This window comes from Arvicola amphibius, chromosome 14 (assembly GCF_903992535.2).
Source record: "Arvicola amphibius chromosome 14, mArvAmp1.2, whole genome shotgun sequence".
Classification (NCBI taxonomy): domain Eukaryota; kingdom Metazoa; phylum Chordata; class Mammalia; order Rodentia; family Cricetidae; genus Arvicola; species Arvicola amphibius.
In genome coordinates this window covers 7022506-7042090 of record NC_052060.1, presented here as the reverse complement: position 1 = coordinate 7042090, position 19585 = coordinate 7022506, and the positions used below count along the sequence as shown (strand labels likewise).

Genomic DNA, 19585 nt, shown 5'->3' with positions numbered 1-19585 from the left:
CTCAAACCCTTGGATTTCTTTTAATCTCTATCTTATAGCCAAAGACACCTTCTTCTTCCCAACCAGAGCGACTTCCAATTGGCAACACTATTCAGCCCTCCCAGGCCGCCACGTTTATGAATGATGCCATTGAGAAGGCAAGGAAAGCAGCTGAGCTACAAGCACGGATCCAGGCCCAGCTGGCTTTGAAACCAGGGCTCATTGGCAATGCCAACATGGTGGGCCTGGCTAATCTCCATGCCATGGGCATAGCTCCACCGTGAGTATCTTTCATAGACTTCCCTTATCCCTTGTGAAATCTTAGGAGTAGTAAAATTAAATATATGTTCTAAATACCAATTACATTTGTTTTTGGCTTTGTTGTAGAGTTTGTTGTGTGATTATAATTGGTAGAACAAAAATACTATTTTTAGCTATCATTGGAGGTAAGAATAGAGTCAGGTTTCTGGACCTGTCACTCAAGAGCTTTAGCCATTAAACAGTAGTGAGACCAGGTGTTAGACCTGGTGAGATGTGGTGGCACATACCTGCAATTCTGTGACTCAGGAGGGAGAGGCCAGAAGAGTGAGGTAAATATGAACATAAAAATCTCTAGGCCAGCCAGTACTGCATAGCAAGACCCTGTCTCGTTTGTTATTGGTTTGGCATCCTAAGACTGTTTCAAGAATTTAGGAGCAGATAGATGTTAAGAGGTGTATCCCAGTAGTAGAACATTTGGCTAGTATGCAGGAGGCCCTGGGTTCTCAACCCACAGTACCACCACCACCACCACCACTACTACCACACAAAAAAGTAGGGGGCTGGGGCTGGAGAGATGGCTTAGTGATCAAAAGCACTGGCTGCTCTTCCAGAGGATCCAGGTACAATTCCCAGCATCTACCTGGTAGCTCACTATTGTCTATAATTCCAACTCCAGTGGATCAGATCCCCTCACACAGACATACATGCAGACAAAACACCAATGTGTATTAAATAAATATAGGGAGTGGAGTAGGCAGATGGTGACTTAGTAGTTAAGAGTACTTGCTGCTATTCCAGGGGACCAGGGTTTGGTTCCCAGCACCCACAGGTTGGCTAATGGCCATCTGTAAGTCCAGTTCCAGAGGATCTAAAAATAAATTTTAAAAAAGAATTTAGGAATAAAATAAGATTAGATAATAAATTCTTCTCAGTATGATTTTTAGAATTGATTTCATTTGATTATGCCCTATATTTAGATACTCAGATAAATTTTTTGTGGCCTTTTTCCTTCAGTGCCTGGGTTGGAGCCCAGGGACTTGTGCTGGGCAAGTGCTCTAATAGTGAAATACAGCTCTAGCCTGGTTTGTGTTTTAACTAAAAAATTGCACTTATAGCCGGGCGGTGGTGGCGCACGCCTTTAATCCCAGCACTCAGGAGGCAGAGGCAGACGGATCTACAAGAGCTAGTTCCAGGACAGGCTCCAAAGCCACAGAGAAACTCTGTCTCGAAAAACCAAAAAAAAAAAAAAAAAAAAAAATTGAACTAATTTACTTTGTTTTTGTTGTTGTTTTGTTTTGAGATTTACTTATTTTACGTGTGTTTTGCCTGCATGTGTATCTGTGTAGTACATGGGTACCTGGTACATTGAGGAGGGGTAAGAAGAGAGCATTAGATTCCCTGGAACTCAAGTTACAGATAGTTGTGAGCCCCAAGAGGATGCTGGAAAAAACCCCAGGCCCACTGCTAGAGCAGCAAGTGCTCTGAACCGCTGAGCCATCTCTTCAGTCCCCTCCTTTGGTGTTTTTAAATCAGATTTTATTGAGCACTAATGGGACTGCCTTCCCTAAAAGTACTTAAACGGTTGACTTTGTTAGGCTGTTTCCTTTGCTTCCTGTGGATTTTGCTTGCTTTAATGTTGTAACGCTTGGGATTTATTTCTCTGTGGACTTTTCAGGAAAGTAGAGCTAAAAGATCAGACTAAACCTACACCGCTGATCCTGGACGAGCAAGGCCGCACTGTGGACGCAACAGGCAAGGAGATCGAGCTGACACATCGGATGCCCACCCTGAAGGCAAATATTCGAGCTGTAAAAAGGGAACAATTCAAGCAGCAACTGAAAGAAAAGCCATCAGAGGACATGGAATCTAATACCTTTTTTGACCCCCGAGTTTCAATTGCCCCTTCCCAGCGCCAAAGACGCACTTTTAAATTCCACGACAAGGGCAAATTTGAGAAGATTGCTCAACGATTACGGACAAAGGTAATTCAGAAGTTAAGATGCTGTTAGCTTCCATATTTTTGGGAATTATTTACATAGTTTAAAGCAATAAGTATATAGTGTAAGTGTTGTAGTCCTAGAACATTTGATGTTTAGCTTATTTTTCTTCCTGACTACTTTCTGCCTGTGTAGAAATTTTTCCCATACACTGACAGTTGAGGAAGACAATTCAGAACCATTGTCTTGACCTCTTTTGATGAATGATAGCCTGGCATTAAAATTTACTACAGAAAATCCATGTAATTAGGAAAGTTGAATTGACTGTATAGACAGCTAAATAGACCTTTTTGTCTTCTCACAGTGAGATTTCCATAGAATTCCACTAATGCATATGGAGTGAAGGGAGAGAGGGAAAGTGAAAATGTAAATAAATGAGTAAAGAAATAAAACAGAATTCCTTTCTTACCTTTCAGAAGTTGTGAATTCCTTGCATTAGGTATAAAGATTTTAACTAGGGGTGTTTTTAAATTTGTGACTCTTATCACCTTCCATTGTTCCAACTCACTTTCCTGTTTTGTTGTTTCTTGCTTTTAGGCTCAATTGGAGAAGCTGCAAGCAGAGATTTCACAGGCTGCTAGGAAAACAGGCATTCATACTTCTACTAGGCTTGCCCTTATTGCTCCTAAGAAGGAGCTAAAGGAAGGCGATATCCCTGAAATTGAGTGGTGGGACTCTTACATCATACCCAATGGCTTTGACCTGTGAGTTTGTTAGTTCATACTGGAAAGATGGTGCATATGCATCAGATAACACTTTAAATCCAAAGGAAATAGATAACTGCACAGACGTGTATTCACAAACTTTCTTGAGTTATTTTTAGCTTTTGTGGTTAGTGTACCAGAATCAGACAAATAATAGAAGAGTGAGTCTGTAGATCATCTGTCTACTTATTCATTTTTCCAGTGCTGGGAGATGAACCCTGGACCTGTTTTCTTTTGACTTCTTTTAGAGTTTTACATTTTTTTTCTTACTGTGTATTCTATATATTTTACATGTTTGTAAGATCCATTTGTAGGGCTAGGTCAGTGGTTGAACATATGGCTAATATGTAGAAGGCACTTGGGTTTGATCTCCAGAACTTCAAAAAAAAGAAAAAAGAAAAAGAAGAGTGAAAAAGATCATGGACTTTTTTCTTTTAAATTTGTGTGCAGATGTGCACATGCCACTGCACATGTGTAGAGGTCAGAGGACAGTTTTTGGAGTCAGTTTTTCCTTCCACATTGTTGAGGAGGGTCTCTCTTGTTACTTCCATTGTATCACACATGGGATTTTGCCAGCCCATTTTCTTCCACTTCCCTTCTCATAGGAGTGTTGGGATTTCAGGTGTGTACCACCACAATCAGCCAGTTTTTGTTGTTGTTTAAGATTTATCTTTATTCAGCCGGGCAGTGGTGGCGCACTCCTTTAATCCCAGCACTCGGGAGGCAGAGGCAGGCGGATCTCTGAGTTCGAGGCCAGCCTGGTCTACAAGAGCTAGTTCCAGGACAGGCTCTAGAAACTACAGGGACACCCTGTCTCAAAAAACCCAAAAAAACAAACAAACAAAAAAAATTTATCTTTATTCTATGTATATGAGTGTTTTGCCTGAATAGCTTGCAGGTGTATGTATATGCAACACATGTTTGCCTAGTGGAGGCCAGGAAAGTGTCGGATGTCCTGGACCTGGAGTTACTGCTGTTTACAAGTCATTGTGTGAGTGCTAGGAACTGAAGCCAGGTCCTCTGGAAACAGCAATGCTCTTAACCACTGAGCCTTCTCTTGTTAGTCCTCTCGTTTTATTTTATAGTTGATTTCTTTTCGTTTTTGTTGTTGTTGTTGTTGTTGTTTGGTTGGTTTTGTGTGTGTTTGTTTGTTTGATTTGGTTTTGGTTTTTCAAGACAAGGTTTCTTTGTGTATAGCTCTGGATGTCCTGGAACTCACTTTGTAGACCAAGCTGACCTCGAACTTACAGAGTTTCACCTGCCTCTGCCTCCCGAGTGTGGGAATTAAAGAAGTGCATCACCATGCCTGGCTTTATTCCTTTTCTTTTTGCAGGTTCCCCATCATCCCCTTCGTGAAAGGATTTGAGATAGGTTCTGACTATGTAGCCATGGCTAGCCTTGAACCTGCCTCAGGGGTACTAGGATTAAAGGTGTGTGCCACCGCTGTTGGCTTCTTTTTGAAGTATTAGTAATTGAAGCCAGAAACTTTCGTAGTTTAAGTAAGTGCTCTATCACAGCTATATTCCTACCTCTAAGGCAAGAGTCCTAATTGAAGTAACAATAATAAAGCTTTATTAACATAGACTGGGGAGCTTACTCTGGTAAAATACTACTTACTGTTCAGGCATTAGGACCAGAAGTCAATAGTTAAAAAATCAGGTATGGGGACTCAGAAATTAAGAGCACTTGTTGTTCTCCCAGAAAATCTAGGTTCAGTTCCCAGCCTCCACGATGGTTTACAACCACCTGCAATTTCAGCTCTAGAATATTCAACTCTCTCCTGACTTCTGTAGGTACCAGCACATATAATGGTACACATCCATAAATGCATGCAGAGCACAAAACACATTAAGGAAAAACTAAAAGCCAGGCAGTGGTGGCACACCCCTTTGATCCCAGCTCTTGGGAGGCAGAGACAGGCAGATCTCTGAGTTCAAGGCCAGCCTGGTCTACAGAGCAAGTTCCAGGACAGCCAGCGTGAGAGTGCACACTCTTGTGTGCTAGGCGTGGTATAATAGTGCTTATCTGTAATCCCAGCACTTGGGAGGACAGGGACTGGCAAACCCGTCTAATCATATAAGGAAGGTCTAGGTTAAGTGAGAGTGGATCTGCCTCAAAAACATAAGTCGTAGAACAACTGAAAAAGGTCCTCAGTGTCAGCTTCTGGCTTCCCTCATGTACACACACAACATACAAATGAACATGTACATATACAAACATTTTTTGTCAACCTGCTTTTTAGTGACTCATTGTTAGTAATAAGAAAATATACTTGGGACTGGAGAGATGGCTCTGCAGTTTAATAGCACTGTCTGCTCTTCCAGAGAACCCAGATTCAATTCCCAGCACCTGCATGGCAGCTCACACTTGTTTATAACTCTAGTTCTAGGGATCTGTGTGAGGGGTCTGGCGCTCATACACAGACATACATGCAGACAAAATACCAATACACATGAAATAAAAATAAATCAGAAAAGGCAAATATTCTGCCTATCAGGGATATTAGGGTTGATATTGAGATTAGGAACGGCTAGTATGGAGAACATGTCTAACTTCTTTGAGACCCTTTTTTCTCAGTTTGAAAATAATGTGTAACCTAAGAACCTGGTATAGGTAGTGTGTAATAAATACAGTAGAACACATAGAGAACAGATATTTTTTGATTGTGTGTCTAGGCTACTCTTGATATCATCTCTACCCACATATCTTGTTTTCTCTTCTTCCTCCAATTTTAGTACAGAACAAAATCCCAAGAGAGAAGATTATTTTGGAATCACAAATCTGGTTGAACATCCAGCTCAGCTTAACCCTCCAGGTAATGTATATATTATCCAGTAGATTGTGATTACCCAATATTTTGGACTATGATTCTAGTACAGCATTAGCCAATAGAACTTATACAGAGTAGATGAGTTCTCTGCTGTGCTTTCCAACCTAAAGCCTCTACCCACATGTGATTATTGTGCACTTGAAAACTGAATTGCATTAGTGAAGCTCAGAGCCTTGCAGTTAAATTTTAATTAAGCTAAATAGGACAGTCAGCTAATGACTACTGGGCAACAGTGAGGTCATCAGTTGGCCTCGCCGATGGATATCACAAGTTGGACTTTTGTCGTTATGCAATTCCATAGCCACTGTAAACTGTCCATCTGTCATTTTGTTTTTATTATTTTTTATTATTTTGGTGTTTTGTTAGTTTATTTGTTTTAAAGAAAGGCCTCACTGTGTAGCCTTGCTGGCCTGGAGCTCACTATGTAGACCATGCTGGCCTGGTAATTGTAGAGATTCTCTTGGCCTCTGCCTCTGGAGTGCTGGGATTAAAGGTGTGCACCACCAGGCCGACACTCTTCCCTTGCTGTGTATTTTGGTTTTCATAGTCGGCTTCCTTTAGCATTGTTAGCAAACTGCCATTCCATTACTTATACTATTTGTTAATAAATGTAAGCCTCTCTTAAATCACAGCACTTGGGAGGCAGAGGCAGATCTGAGTTTTTGAGGCCAGCCTGGTCTACAGAACTAGTTCCATGATAGTTTGTTAGACATGTTTGTTAGAGAAACCCTGTCTCGAAAAGCCAAAAAAAAAAAAAAAAAAAAAGAAAGGAAGAAAGAAAGAAAGTCAGCCTATTTGTCTGTTCCCGTGCCTGGGTGGGGGTAAGGGTGGAGTGGTGAAGAGTCTGCTGGAGACCCAAAGGTCTTTCGGCTGGGAAACTGAAACTGGGAGATGCACGCTAATTCACTCACTTGCCCACGTCATCTGGGGTTTCTTTGGACAGTTTTCCTAGCAGTGACCACCACGCGTGTATACACATACACATAGACGCACAAGTGCCACAGTTCTCATGTGGAAGTCAGTGTCCAACTTGTGAGTTACATGTTCCTGGTTCCCATTTTATTCAGTCTTTCTGTCTGTTTTGTGGATTTTTGTTTTGTTTTGGTAGTAAATGTCCATTAGTTCAGTCAAAAGGGATAGGTGGTTTAGCTGGGTATGTTAGTGTATGCCTATAAACCTGCCACTGTGGAGACTTCATGATTCCATCAAGCAAGGGACACATATGAAGATCCTATCTCAAAAAGGGGAGATTTTTTTTCATTTACTTGAGTAACGTGTAGTTTGAGACAGAGACAACAGAGGTTGTAGTTGTGGCTGTTTTCCTTAGTTGAATGTGTTCATTAAGTCACTTAGAGCATTGAGAATTTTCTCATAGAACAGCTAGTAAACCTCCTTTAAAAGTTATGTGCCATGCCAGGCAATGGTGGCACACGCCTTTAATTCCAGCACTCGGGAGGCAGAGGCATACAGATCTCTGTGACCAGCCTGGTCTACAAGAGCTAGTTCCAGGACAGGCTCCAAAGCTACAGAGAAACCCTGTCTCGAAAAAACCAACCCCCCCCCCCCCAAAAAAAAAGTTCTCTGCCTAGCAAGCCTGGCACTGGTGATGTTTACTAGAGGGCTAAGGGCACACACTCTTCCAATCCTAACACTCAGGAGGCTGATGTGATTCATTTGAATCACTTCAAAGTTTGAGGCCAGCTTGGGGTGCATAGAAAAACCCTGTCTCAAACAAATGAAAAAAAATCAAGAGAGTTCTGTAGATCCTGAAGGATTTTAATACTTTCTGTCAGGATTAATTAAGATAACACCATAGTAGCAAATTCACTTGGCGATAGTTCCAATAAGTTTACAAAAATACATTGAAGGGCTGGAGAGATGGCTCAGAGGTTAAGAGCACTGCCTGCTCTTCCAAAGGTCCTGAGTTCAATTCCCAGCAACCACATGGTGGCTCACAACCATCTGTAATGAGGTCTGGTGCCCTCTTCTGGCCTGCAGGCATACACACGGACAGAATATTGTATACATAATAAATAAATAAATAAAAAAATACATTGAAACAGTAAGATAATGGAAAGCCCTCCCTTGTCCAAAATGGTTGGAACAAAAGTTTCAGATGCTAATTTTTCATACTTTGAGGTTTGCATAACTTTTGAATTTTTCTAATGTGGAAACTTGAAATATATCAGTAATAGTCAAAAGTTCTTAATTTCAAGGGCCAGGAGGTAGCTCATCAGGTAAAGCATTTGCTGCACAAGTGTGAAGAACTGAGTTTGGATCCTTACTGCCTGCATAAGCGGTGTGTGGTGGCCTTTGGTCCCCCAGGGGGTAAAGAGTCTTTAAATACTTGGAGTATTTAAAGTAGAGAACAAAGAATATACCAATGTACATACATACAGGCGTACACATGGATATGCATGTGTGCCTGCACACCACATGTACACAGAAATTAAATTTGTAAAGCTTCTTGGATTTCTGAAACTGGAAATATAACTCAGTTGATGGAGTTTTTGCCTTGCATGCTTTAACCTGTAGATTGGATTCCCCAGCCCTGCATAAAGTGTGTTGCCATATACACTTTTAATTCCAGCACTCAGAGTAGAGAGATAAGGTCGGCTGGGTGGTGGTGGCACACACCTATAATACCAACACTTGGAGACAGAGACAGGAGAATCTCAGTGAGTTCGAGCACATCCCGGTCTACAGAGCAAGTTCCAGGACAGCCAGGACTGTTATACAGAGAAACCTCTAAAACAAACAAACATAACAAAAGAAAAAAGTTCAAGGTCACCCTCAGATACATGCTGAATTTCAAGCCAGCCTAGGATACACAAAACCCTGTCCAAAAATCATTTTTGATTTTGGACTATTGAAAATTTTAAGTGTTTAGGTTAGGGACATTCAGCCATAATACAAGTTAAAATCAGGGACTCAGCTCCATCAGATTTTATTTAACTGTCATAAGTATGTGTCAGAGGAATGTGGGATTTTTTTTAACTGTTGACTAAACATGCTTTGAGAGTAATTTTAGTTTAAATTCATTTTACCATTGAGCCCATTGTTCAGTTGGTTAGACTGTGGTGTTAAAGATTTATCTTTTATTAAGAGTGAATGCAGGCTCCAAAGCCACAGAGAAACCCTGTCTCGAAAAACCAAAAAAAAAAAAAGAAAAAAAAAAAAAAAAGAGTGAATGGTTTGGAGGTGACCAAAAGCTAGAGCTGCAGGTGGGTCAGCCACCCAGTGTAGGTCTATAAACCAAACTTGGGTCCTCTGTAAGAGCATTATACACTTTATTTTGTTTGTTTTGGAGACAGGGTTTCCCTATGTAGCCCTGTCTGTCTTGGAACTCACTCTATAGACCAGGCTGGCATCAAATTCACAGATCCACATGCATCAGACTCCTGAGTGCTAGGATTAAAGATGTGCTTTGTTTTTCAAGACAAGGTTGCTATGTTAAACAGCCCTAGCTATCCTGGTACTCACAAATGGCCTCTAACCCATATCTACCATGCCTACAGAGTGGTGGGATTAAAGGTGTGCACCACCATGCCCAGCATGGCACACTTTTTTTTTTTTAAAGGAAATTTATTTTTATTTAGGCATGGCGGAGCCTATGGGGGAGGCATGTTGGTGTGTGTGTGTATGCTCTTAACCACTAAATCATCTCTCTAGCCAGCCCCTTCCACAGGATACCCCCATTTCCTAGTGCTAAAATTAAGGTGGTGTTTGTATAGTGATTACCATCACTTCATTCCCAAAACAAAACTTATTGTGTAGGTTAATGGTTTTTACTTTTTTTTATTTCTTTATTTATTATGTATACAATATTCTGTCTGTGTGTATGCCTGCCTGCAGGCCAGAAGAGGGCACCAGACCTCATTACAGATGGTTGTGAGCCACCATGTGGTTGCTGGGAATTGAACTCAGGACCTTTGGAAGAGCAGGCAATACTCTTAACCTCTGAACCATCTCTCCAGCCCCGGTTAATGATTTTTAAATCATATTCCATGGAAGCAGCAAAGTTCAGAAAGTAGGACTTGAGTGGAATTCTACATACTTCTCCAAAGTCTTACCTAGCTCTGTTTATACATTACATTTGGTAAAAGTGTTCATCCTCTTGAAGAAAAATAATTTAAAACATTATTCTTGAGATCTCTCTCTCTCTCTCTCTCTCCCCCCCCCCTCTCTCTCTCTCTCTCTCTCTCTCTCTCAGCGACTTTGAATGGAAACAGTAAGACTCTTGAATTCAAGGCCAGCCTGGGCTACAGAGCAAGGCTGTGTCGACCTCCTCCCTCCACTGTTTCCAGTTAACGGTTCTTCTAAGTCTTGGGTGCTCACCTGAATCTCTGTGCTCTCAGGCTTTGGTAACTCTTTTCTCTTTCTCACAGTCGACAATGATACACCAGTTACCCTTGGCGTATATCTTACGAAAAAGGAACAGAAGAAGCTTCGGAGGCAAACAAGGAGAGAAGCACAAAAGGAGCTACAGGAGAAAGTCAGGCTAGGTCTGATGCCTCCTCCGGAACCCAAAGGTATGTGTCTAGCTGGCCCTGCTGCCACAAAGTCAATCAGTCTGTCTGTCTGCTTTTTTTTTCACCTAGAGGCATTTTAACTGTCTTGGAGTTTTTGTTTGTTTGTTTCTCTGAATCATTTACAGGTTTTTCTTATTTATTTATTTTATTTTAATCTATGCTGCGTTTCCTTATGACAGATCAGCACATTCTATTATAGAAGTCATTTAGGGCTTGCTTTTATAATTTATTTAACTATTTTATGTGCATTGGTATGAAGGTATCAGACCCCCCCCCCGGAACTGGAGTTACAGACAGTTGTGAGCTGCCATGTGGGTGCTGGGATTTGAACCTGGGTCTTCTGGAAGACTGCTGAGCCATCTCTCCAGCCCTTTGCCTTTTTTTTTTTTAAGCATTATTTGCTGTATTGACTCCCCAGAATTTACTAAAAGGACAATCAGGTAGTGGTGGCACATGCCTTTAATCCCAGCATAGGCAGAGGCAGGCAGATCTCTGAGGTTGGGACCAGCCTGATCTATAGAATGAGTTCCAGAACAGCTAGGGCTACACAGAAAAACTCCTGTCTAGAAAAAAATAAAGAGAAAAAAATCATGAAGACAATGATTGTGGTATTCGTGAAATTTTTTACATAATTCTTAGTATATAGACAGGTATGATGCCACTAGCTGTTAATCTTAGGTCTCGGGATGGTGAGTCAGGAGGATCTCTCCTATTCCAGACTAACCTGTATTACACAGGAAGTTCCAGGCCTGTCTGAGCTGCATAGTGAGACCCTATCTCAAAAAGAAAAAAAAAAAGTGGGCATGGTTGTAAACACTTTTAATCCTACTTAGAGAGTTCTGGGATAGTCATAGCTACATAGAATAAGATCCTGTCATTTCTCCCCACGCCCCCCCCCCCAAAAAAAAAAGATAGACTCTCAAAACCAAAAGTCCAGAGCTGAGCATGATGACACCTACATTCCCAGTAGTGAGACTCTGGGACTTAAAATGGCAGGTTTGATGTCAGCCAAGGTGTATAGGGAGAACCTGTCTCAAGAACACAAAAGTAGAGGCCAGAGAGATGGCTAAGTGGTTAAGAGCACTGACTGCTCGTAGAGAGAACCTAGGTTCAGTTCCCAGCATCCAGATGGCAGCTTGGAACCATCTCTAACTCCAGTTCCAGAACCGGTGCCGTCTAGACTCCATAAGCACTGTTCACACATGGTGCGCGCTTATATGCACACAAGCAAAACATCATGTTCATGAAACAAAACTAAAGTCTTTGCGGAAGAGGGGGTCGAAGACGGTTTCTTTGTATCCCTAAATGTCCTGAACTTGCTCTGTAGAGAGATAACTCACCTGCCTCTGCCTCCTCAAGCGCTAGGATTAAAGGCAAATGCCACCACTACCTGGATTATAAGATTTTTTTGTGTGTGTGCTGACGAATGAGAAATAAATATTTTTTATGATTAAAAAAACTGAATTTTTAAAGATAGTTTAATCTACAAAATCTGAGTTAACTGAGTGGGATTTTCAAGATACTTTAGAAAGTGAATTTTGAGTAGAGATTTGAAATAAGCCATGTTTGTGAGCAGAACAAACAACAACAAATCAGATTGTCCTCACTAGAGAAATAATTTAGGAGATTAGGAGATTGACTGCTGTTCTCTTTCCATTGTAGTGAGAATCTCAAATTTAATGCGAGTATTAGGAACAGAAGCAGTCCAAGACCCTACAAAGGTAGAAGCCCACGTCAGAGCTCAGATGGCAAAGAGACAAAAGTAAGTATGGTGGGTCGGGTGGGGCCCAGGACACTGCCTTTCCAGACCCTTCTGGGGTCCACATTGGAGGGAGGGGAGAGTCCTCTGTTGCTCTCTCTTTCCTTAGCCCTGCCTCTGATCTGCAATGCCTTTCTCACTTGTGGATGTCCTTCCTGTCACGACAGAGCGCACGAAGAGGCCAACGCTGCCAGAAAACTCACAGCAGAACAGAGAAAGGTCAAGAAAATTAAAAAGCTTAAAGAAGACATTTCACAGGGGGTGCACATATCTGTGTATAGGTAGGTGTCCACAGAGGCAACTGTCCATACAGTTTTTGTTTCTTTTTTGAGACAGGGTCTCTGCACATAGTCCCAGGTGTCCTGGAACCTACTATGTAGACAAGGCTGGCCTCAAACTCAGAGATCCGTCTGCCCCGGCTTCCCCTGTCCTGATATTAAAGGTGTACTCCATCACACCGTCTTTGCCCCTGAATTCTCAATATTGTTCCAATGCTTAAGGCAGAATCACTGTGACCTTAAAGCATATCTACAGGTTATTCATCCTTTGTGAAATCTAAAATAGCTCATTTCTCTAGAAAACATTAATTTTTGTTTGGTTTGTTGTTTTCTGTTCTTCAAGACAGGGTTTCTCTATAACAACTCTGGCTGTCCTGAGCTTTAACTTTTTTTAATTAAGTATATTGTTTTTTTCCTGATGTACCGTAGTAAGCCTTTCATCCTCACTCCAGAATATATTTGTAGCCCGGAAATATATTTTGACTTTCGTTGTTTTTTGTTTTTCTTTTGTTTCATTTTGGTTTTTTTGTTTTGTTTTGTTTTGTTTTTTTGTTTTGTTTTTTTGTTTTGTTTTGTTTTGTTTTTTTTTTTTATTTATTTATTTATTATGTATACAACATTCTGCCTCTGTGCATGCCCACATGCCAGAAGAGGGCACCAGATCTCATTACAGATGGCTGTGAGCCACTATGTGGTTGCTGGGAATTGAACTCACCACCTCTGGAAGAGCAGCCAATGCTCTTAACCACTGAGCCATCTCTCCAGCCCTTGTTTTGTTTTTTGAGACAGGGTTTATCTGTAGCTTTGGAGCCTGTCCTGGAACTAACTCTTGTAGACCAGGTTGGCCTCGAACTCACAAAGATCTGCCTGCCTCTGCCTTCCGAGTGTAGATGGGCTTATTTCTATTAACTAGTTCTTTATTGGAAGTGGTACATTATTACAAAACTAGTGTTAATTCAGATTAAATTTTTTTTTTTTTTTTTTTTTTTGGTTTTTCGAGACAGGGTTTCCCTGTAGTTTCTAGAGCCTGTCCTGGAACTAGCTCTTGTAGACCAGGCTGGCCTCGAACTCAGAGATCCGCCTGCCTCTGCCTCCCAAGTGCTGGGATTAAAGGCGTGTGCTACCACCGCCCGGCATAATTTTTGTACCAGATGGGATGATGCATATCTATAATTCTAGCACTTAGGAGAAGCAGGATAGTTTTAAGCTTAAGGCTAACCTGTGCTAGCAAGTTTTTGGCTAACCCAGGCTGGAGAACAACAAAACAAATTCTAATAACAGAGAGGAACACTTACGAAAGAGTCCTTCCGTCCCCTCCTTCCCTTATCTCTTTGGACCACTGTCTATAGGTAAATTACTGCTTACAGTTCTTGATGTCTCTGTTTAGAAAAATCTCACGAATATATGATATCTACATTATAGCATCTAGAAGAGACAGGATTTAAAGCTTTTTATACCTTCTGGAACAATGAACTTTTGGATGATAGTAAGTACCTCTTCATTCATAGAGTAAATTCTAACTACTTACTATGAGGAAATATAGGACTAGTACTTGGGAAGCAAATGCAGGCAAATCTCTTGAGTTCAAGACTAGCTTGGTCTACATTGTGAGTGCCAGGCCAGCCAGACCTACATAATGAGACCCTGTCTTTAAAAAAAAGAAAAAGAAAGAAGTGTACTTACAGGAGAGTAGAAATACAATTCTGTGTTCAAGGTGTTGATTTTAGAAAGGTGAACATTTCAGATCCTTCTTTATTTGCCATTCCATTCAGGCAGCTTTGATGATAAACTTGAGACGTAACTAAAATTTCCCTCCTCTAGAGTTCGAAATTTGAGCAACCCAGCCAAGAAGTTCAAGATTGAGGCCAATGCTGGGCAGCTGTACCTGACAGGGGTGGTGGTACTGCACAAGGATGTCAACGTGGTGGTAGTGGAAGGGGGTGAGTGTGCAAAGAATTGAGCCCTGACCCTCAGGTGATTGGCATTGTGGGAAGAAGGGAAGGAAATGTGGTATTTTGAGATGTCAGTGAATCTGATATATGTTTCTGTGTTTGCTGGAGTAGAAGGCTGCACTTTGGTTTCTGGTGTTTGTCTTCCTACCCAGTACTGTCTGAGCACTAGGCAAGCTCAGAGGACCTTTCTGTCTAGTCTTTGCAACTCTCTCAAAATTCTCGTTCCAGGCCCCAAGGCCCAGAAGAAATTTAAGCGTCTCATGCTACATCGGATAAAGTGGGATGAACAGACATCTAACACGAAGGGAGATGGTGAATTGGGGTTAGAAGGGATTAAATGGGAGAGCAGGGGAGGTGGGAATAATAGTTCTTTCTATTCCTTTTCACCCTTCCTGAAATGCTTTAGTGTTCAAGAAGTTCAGACAGACTTACTCAATTTTATTTGTTTTTTTTTTTTTTAATTATTATTTTTGTGTGTGTGAGACAGGGTCTCACTGTATAGCTCTGACTGGCCCTGAACTCATAAAATCCACCTGCCTCTGCTTTCTAAGCACTGGGATTAAAGGTGTGTGCCACCTGCCCAGCTAGGCTGACTAACTTAGATAGTACTGCTAGATGGTTATGTAATATTTATTGCATTATCTTACAAACTGCTATTAAAATTATTCTTTTTTAAATTTGTTTCTATCTTATGTACATTGGTACTTTGCCATGGTTGTCAGATCCCCTGAAACTGGAGTTATAAACAGTTGTGAGCTGCCATGTGGGTGCTGGGAATTGAATCCAGGTCCTCTGGAAGAGCAGCCGGTGTTCTTAACCACTAAGTCATCTCTCCAGCCCCTAAAATTACTCTTTTGCATATCCTTTAAGGGTTTTCTCCCAACTGGCTTCCCTCTCTGTTTTGGTTGTAAGTTCTGGTTGTGAGAGTCTATTTAAAGTCAGCAAGCTACTTGTTCGTATATACAGTGTCTATCCTGTATTATTTAGTCAAAGATTTCTTGTTAGCTATAGCATGGTGGTTCACACCTGTAATCTCACTATTTAAGAGGATCTCCCAGAAGCTTAAGGCCATCCTGAGCTATGTAGAAATTTTAAAGCAGCCTAGGCTACATGAGTTTCCATAGAGGAAAAAAAAAAGTTAGTGTTTTTTTTTTTAATATTTATTATGTATACAACATTCTGTCTGTGTGTATGCCTGCAGGCCAGAAGAGGGCACCAGACCCCATTATAGATTGTTGTGAGCCACCAGACCTTTGGAAGAGCAGGCAATGCTCTTAACCTCTGAACCATCTCTCCAGCCCCTAGTGTTTGTTTTTGATTGCTCTAGACCTAGTGGTATCTACCCATAACCCCAGCACTTAGAATATGGAGATAGGAAGAGCTTGGGTTTGAAACCACCGAGGACACGCCCCAGTTTAAAGCAGATGAGATACGGAGACCCTGTCTTCCCCACCCCTAAAAAATATTTAAAGTATTGGGTGTATAAAAACAGATTTTCAGAAAGTTGAACAGCTTTCTGCTTTAGTCAGGAAAAAAATACCCTGTGTTTTGTTGTTTTGAGACAGGATCTCAATGGTGTAGCCCTGGCTGGTCTGAAACTTTGTATATTGACCTAGCTGGCCTCATACTCAACAGAGATCTACCTTCCTCTGCCTTCCAGGTGCTAGGATTAAATGCATAGGCCATCACTCGCTGCCACAGAAAAGATACTCTGGAGTTAGGGATGTAGTTCAGGGGTGAAGCATTTGTCTACCTGTTCAAAGCCCTTGGTGTTGAGCTGGGTGGGGGTGGTAGGGATGATGAAAGAAAGATACTTAGTGAGGCCTGATTGCTGAATCTTGTAATTCCAGCACTCAGAAGACTGAGTCAGGAGGATGGCCTCACATTGAAGGCCAGTTTAAGCTACAGGGTAAAACCTTTTATCTTTAAACAAAAAAAAAAAAAAAAAGAAAGAAAGGAAGGAAGGAAGGAAAAAGGAAAGAAAGAAAAAGGCAAAGGCCAGGTGGTGATGGCACTGTCCTTTAATCTCGGCACTTGGGAGGTAGGTGATCTCTGTCCTTTGGAGGCCAGCCTGGTCTATATAGTGAGTCCCTTGTCTCAACAAACAAAACAAAGATTGAGCTCTTTTGTCTTTTCCAGATGATGAGGAGTCTGATGAAGAAGCTGTGAAGAAAACCAACAAATGTGTACTAGTGTGGGAGGTTGGTAACCTTTGTAAAATGCTGAAGTAGAAAGTTACCTGGAACTTTTAGAGCAGCTTTTAGTATATACCAACTGAAGTGTATGGAAAATGCTGGTATTAGGAATACAAATTGGAAATTAGATAATTCTGTGCTTGAATGTGAGGGGGGTAAATTTTATTTTCTCCCTCTGGGTGTAGTAAGACATGCAGTAGATCTAAGAATCTGATGATGGATGGGTGAGGCCTGGGAGGGTAGCCCAGTGACAGAGTGCTTACCTAACATTTTATTAGAATCCTGAGTTTCATCTTCAGCTCTGCAGCAAAACAAATAGGATGCTGGCAGAGTCAACATCTGACTCAGCTGTCTGAATCAGTGTCCAATTTCATTGCCTTATCTATGAAACACGAGTGTGATTTGATCTCCCTGACTTGTTGGTGTGGTTGAGAATAAATGAAAGCAGGCCCAAATTCAACTCCTTTCACTCACATTGGGTGTGTTTACAGCTTCCTGTACTCCAGCTCTAGGGGGATCTAACCCCTTGTTCTTGACAAGGTATCTATACTCACATGAACACATAAACACATTTTTCTTTTTTAAAAAACATTTGATTTTGTGTGTGTTTGTGTGTATGTGTGCTTTGCCTGCATGTATATTTGAATGCATTTACATCACATGCTTGCCTTAATACATATAGAAGCCAGAAGAGGGTGTCAGAGCCCCTGAAACTGGAATTACAGATGGCTGTGACCACGATATGGGTGCTTGGAACAGAACCTGGGTCCTCTGCAAGAGTAGCAATTGCTCTTAACTCCTGACTGAGCCATCTCTCCAGCTCATTATTTTATTTTATTTTTGCCAGATCGTGGTACATATGCCTTGAATACCAGTACTGGGGAGGCCAAGGCAGGCCAGTCTTTGTGAGTTCAAGGCCAGCCTGGTCTACAAAACTAGTTCCAGGACAGTGAGGAATATTACGCAGAGAAACCCTGTATCAAAAAAAATATTAAAATAATTAACATAAAATGTTCTTAATTTCTTTCTATTTTATGTATGAGTGTTCTGCATGAATACTGCATCCAGAAGAAGGCATCAGATATCAGATCCTATTCTATTCTAGATGGTTGTGAATCGCTATGTGGTTGCTGGGAATTAAGCTCTGGAAGAACAGCCAGTGCTCTTAACTGCTGAACCATCTCTCTAGCCCCTAATTTTTTTTTAATCTTTAAAAAACAAAAGAAAGATTTTTGTTTGTTTGTTTGTTTTTGTTTTTCGAGACAGGGTTTCTCTGTAGCTTTAGAGGCTGTCCTGGAACTAGCTCTTGTAGACCAGGCTGGTCTCGAGCTCACACAGATCTGCCTGCCTCTGCCTCCCGAGTGCTGGTATTAAAGGCGTGCGCCACCACTGCCCAGCTAAAAAGAAAGAATTCTTTTTTTTAATATTTATTTATTATGTATACAATATTCTGTCTGTGTGTATGTCTGCAGGTCAGAAGAGGGCACCAGACCTCATCTCAGATGGTTGTGAGCCACCATGTGGTTGCTGGGAATTAAACTCAGGACCTTTGGAAGAGCAGGCAATGCTCTTAACCACTGAGCCATCTCTCCAGCCCCAAAAGAAAGAATTCTTAAGGCTAGTAATGTTACTCAGTATAGAGTGCTTGCCTTACATGCTTGACACTAGGTTCAATTCCCAATGCTGCAAAAAATAAGTAATCTCTGATTCTAAAAATGGTAGTGACAAAAACAACAAAAATTTATAGATATACACATATAAAATCATGCAAATATCTAAGACATGAGGTTATAATTATTTTGTCATAGACTCATATTTCAGTGAGGCATGTTGCTACACAAATATTACTAGGTCTTTTAACAGAATATTATTTCAGCTGGTCAGTGGTGGCACACCCCTTTAATCCCAGTGCTCAGGGGAAAAGGCAAGGGAATCTCTTTAAGTTCAAGGCCTGCCTGGTCTACAGAGCAAGTTCCAGGACATCCAAGACTACAAAGAAACCCTGTCTCAAAACAAAACAAAAGTCTTATTTTAGTAAGTTGAAGTGGTAGAGTGCTCGCCTAACATGAATAATGCTCTGAGCTCAACTCCCACACTGGAAAGGGGGTAAATTAGAAAGCTTATTTGAGGGCTGGAGAGACTACTCAGAGGTTAAGAATACTGGTTCATTTTCCAGAGGTCCTGAGTTCAATTCCCAGCAACCACGTGTTTGCACACACCCATCTTTAAGGAGATCTGGCACCCTCTTCTGGCATGTATATGTATAATAAATAAATTTTAAGAAAAAGCTTATTAAAATTCCTGTTTCTCTTGGGCATGATGGTATATTAGGATGCTGAGGTAGGATTTCTAATTCAAGTGTAGTGTAGACTAATAGCAAGTTATTCTCTTCAGATAAGTAAACATATAAAATTTTTTGCTGCTCACCTAGGGTACAGCCAAAGACCGGAGCTTTGGAGAGATGAAGTTTAAACAGTGCCCGACAGAGAACATGGCTCGTGAGCATTTCAAAAAGCATGGGGCCGAACACTACTGGGACCTTGCACTGAGTGAATCTGTATTGGAGTCCACTGACTGAGACTACTGCTAGCCCTGTTTCTCCTTTGCCTTCGTCTCTTCCGTCTTCTCACTCTGCTTCCCCACCTTCCCCACCGTGTGTGATCTCAGAACTGTGCCAGGCAGCCTGGTGCTACCCTTCATCCTGTATGTGCATATGATTAAAGAGTTATTTTTAAACTTAGTGTCATGTTTTTCATCTAGCCATAGGTATTAGGGTTTGTTTCTCTGTGTGATTTTCCTCTTACTGAGGATCCCAGCAGTTGACATCTGTAAATATCTGACCTCATCATGAATCAGTAGTTTTCTGGAACAAGTAAATCAGAAGGTGATGTTAAGCGGTTATGAGATGACTGATGACTCAAGAAATTAGATCAATTTTCACAGGTGGATCTGTTAATACCAGGTGACTCCTTTCTTGGCAGTATGCTCAATATAACCTTAAATTTTTTTTTTTCTGAGCCAGGCAGTGGTGGTACATGCCTTTAATCCTAGCAAATCCTAGTCCTCAGGAGACAGAGGCAGGCAGATCTCTGTGAGTT

The 19585-nt window shown here is 41.3% G+C and overlaps 1 protein-coding gene across 5 annotated transcripts in view; it reads left to right on the top strand.

The window, feature by feature from the left end:
- Positions 1-19223, top strand: part of Prpf3 (pre-mRNA processing factor 3) — a 28381-nt gene extending 9158 nt beyond the window's left edge. For 3 of the 5 annotated variants that reach the window (XM_038311758.1, XM_038311759.1, XM_038311761.1), the window contains 11 exons: positions 39-259; positions 1916-2222; positions 2775-2941; positions 5677-5756; positions 10160-10303; positions 11966-12065; positions 12230-12343; positions 14162-14280; positions 14521-14604; positions 16432-16493; positions 18919-19223. In XM_038311758.1, the coding sequence (XP_038167686.1) occupies positions 39-259; positions 1916-2222; positions 2775-2941; positions 5677-5756; positions 10160-10303; positions 11966-12065; positions 12230-12343; positions 14162-14280; positions 14521-14604; positions 16432-16493; positions 18919-19065 (1545 nt within the window). In that variant the 3' untranslated portion in view covers positions 19066-19223. Of the gene's footprint in view, positions 1-38; positions 260-1915; positions 2223-2774; positions 2942-5676; positions 5757-10159; positions 10304-11965; positions 12066-12171; positions 12344-14161; positions 14281-14520; positions 14615-16431; positions 16494-18918 lie in introns of those variants that run through there. The other 2 variants (XR_005283148.1, XM_038311760.1) reach the window with 2 other exon arrangements.
- The last annotated feature ends 362 nt before the right edge of the window (positions 19224-19585 follow it).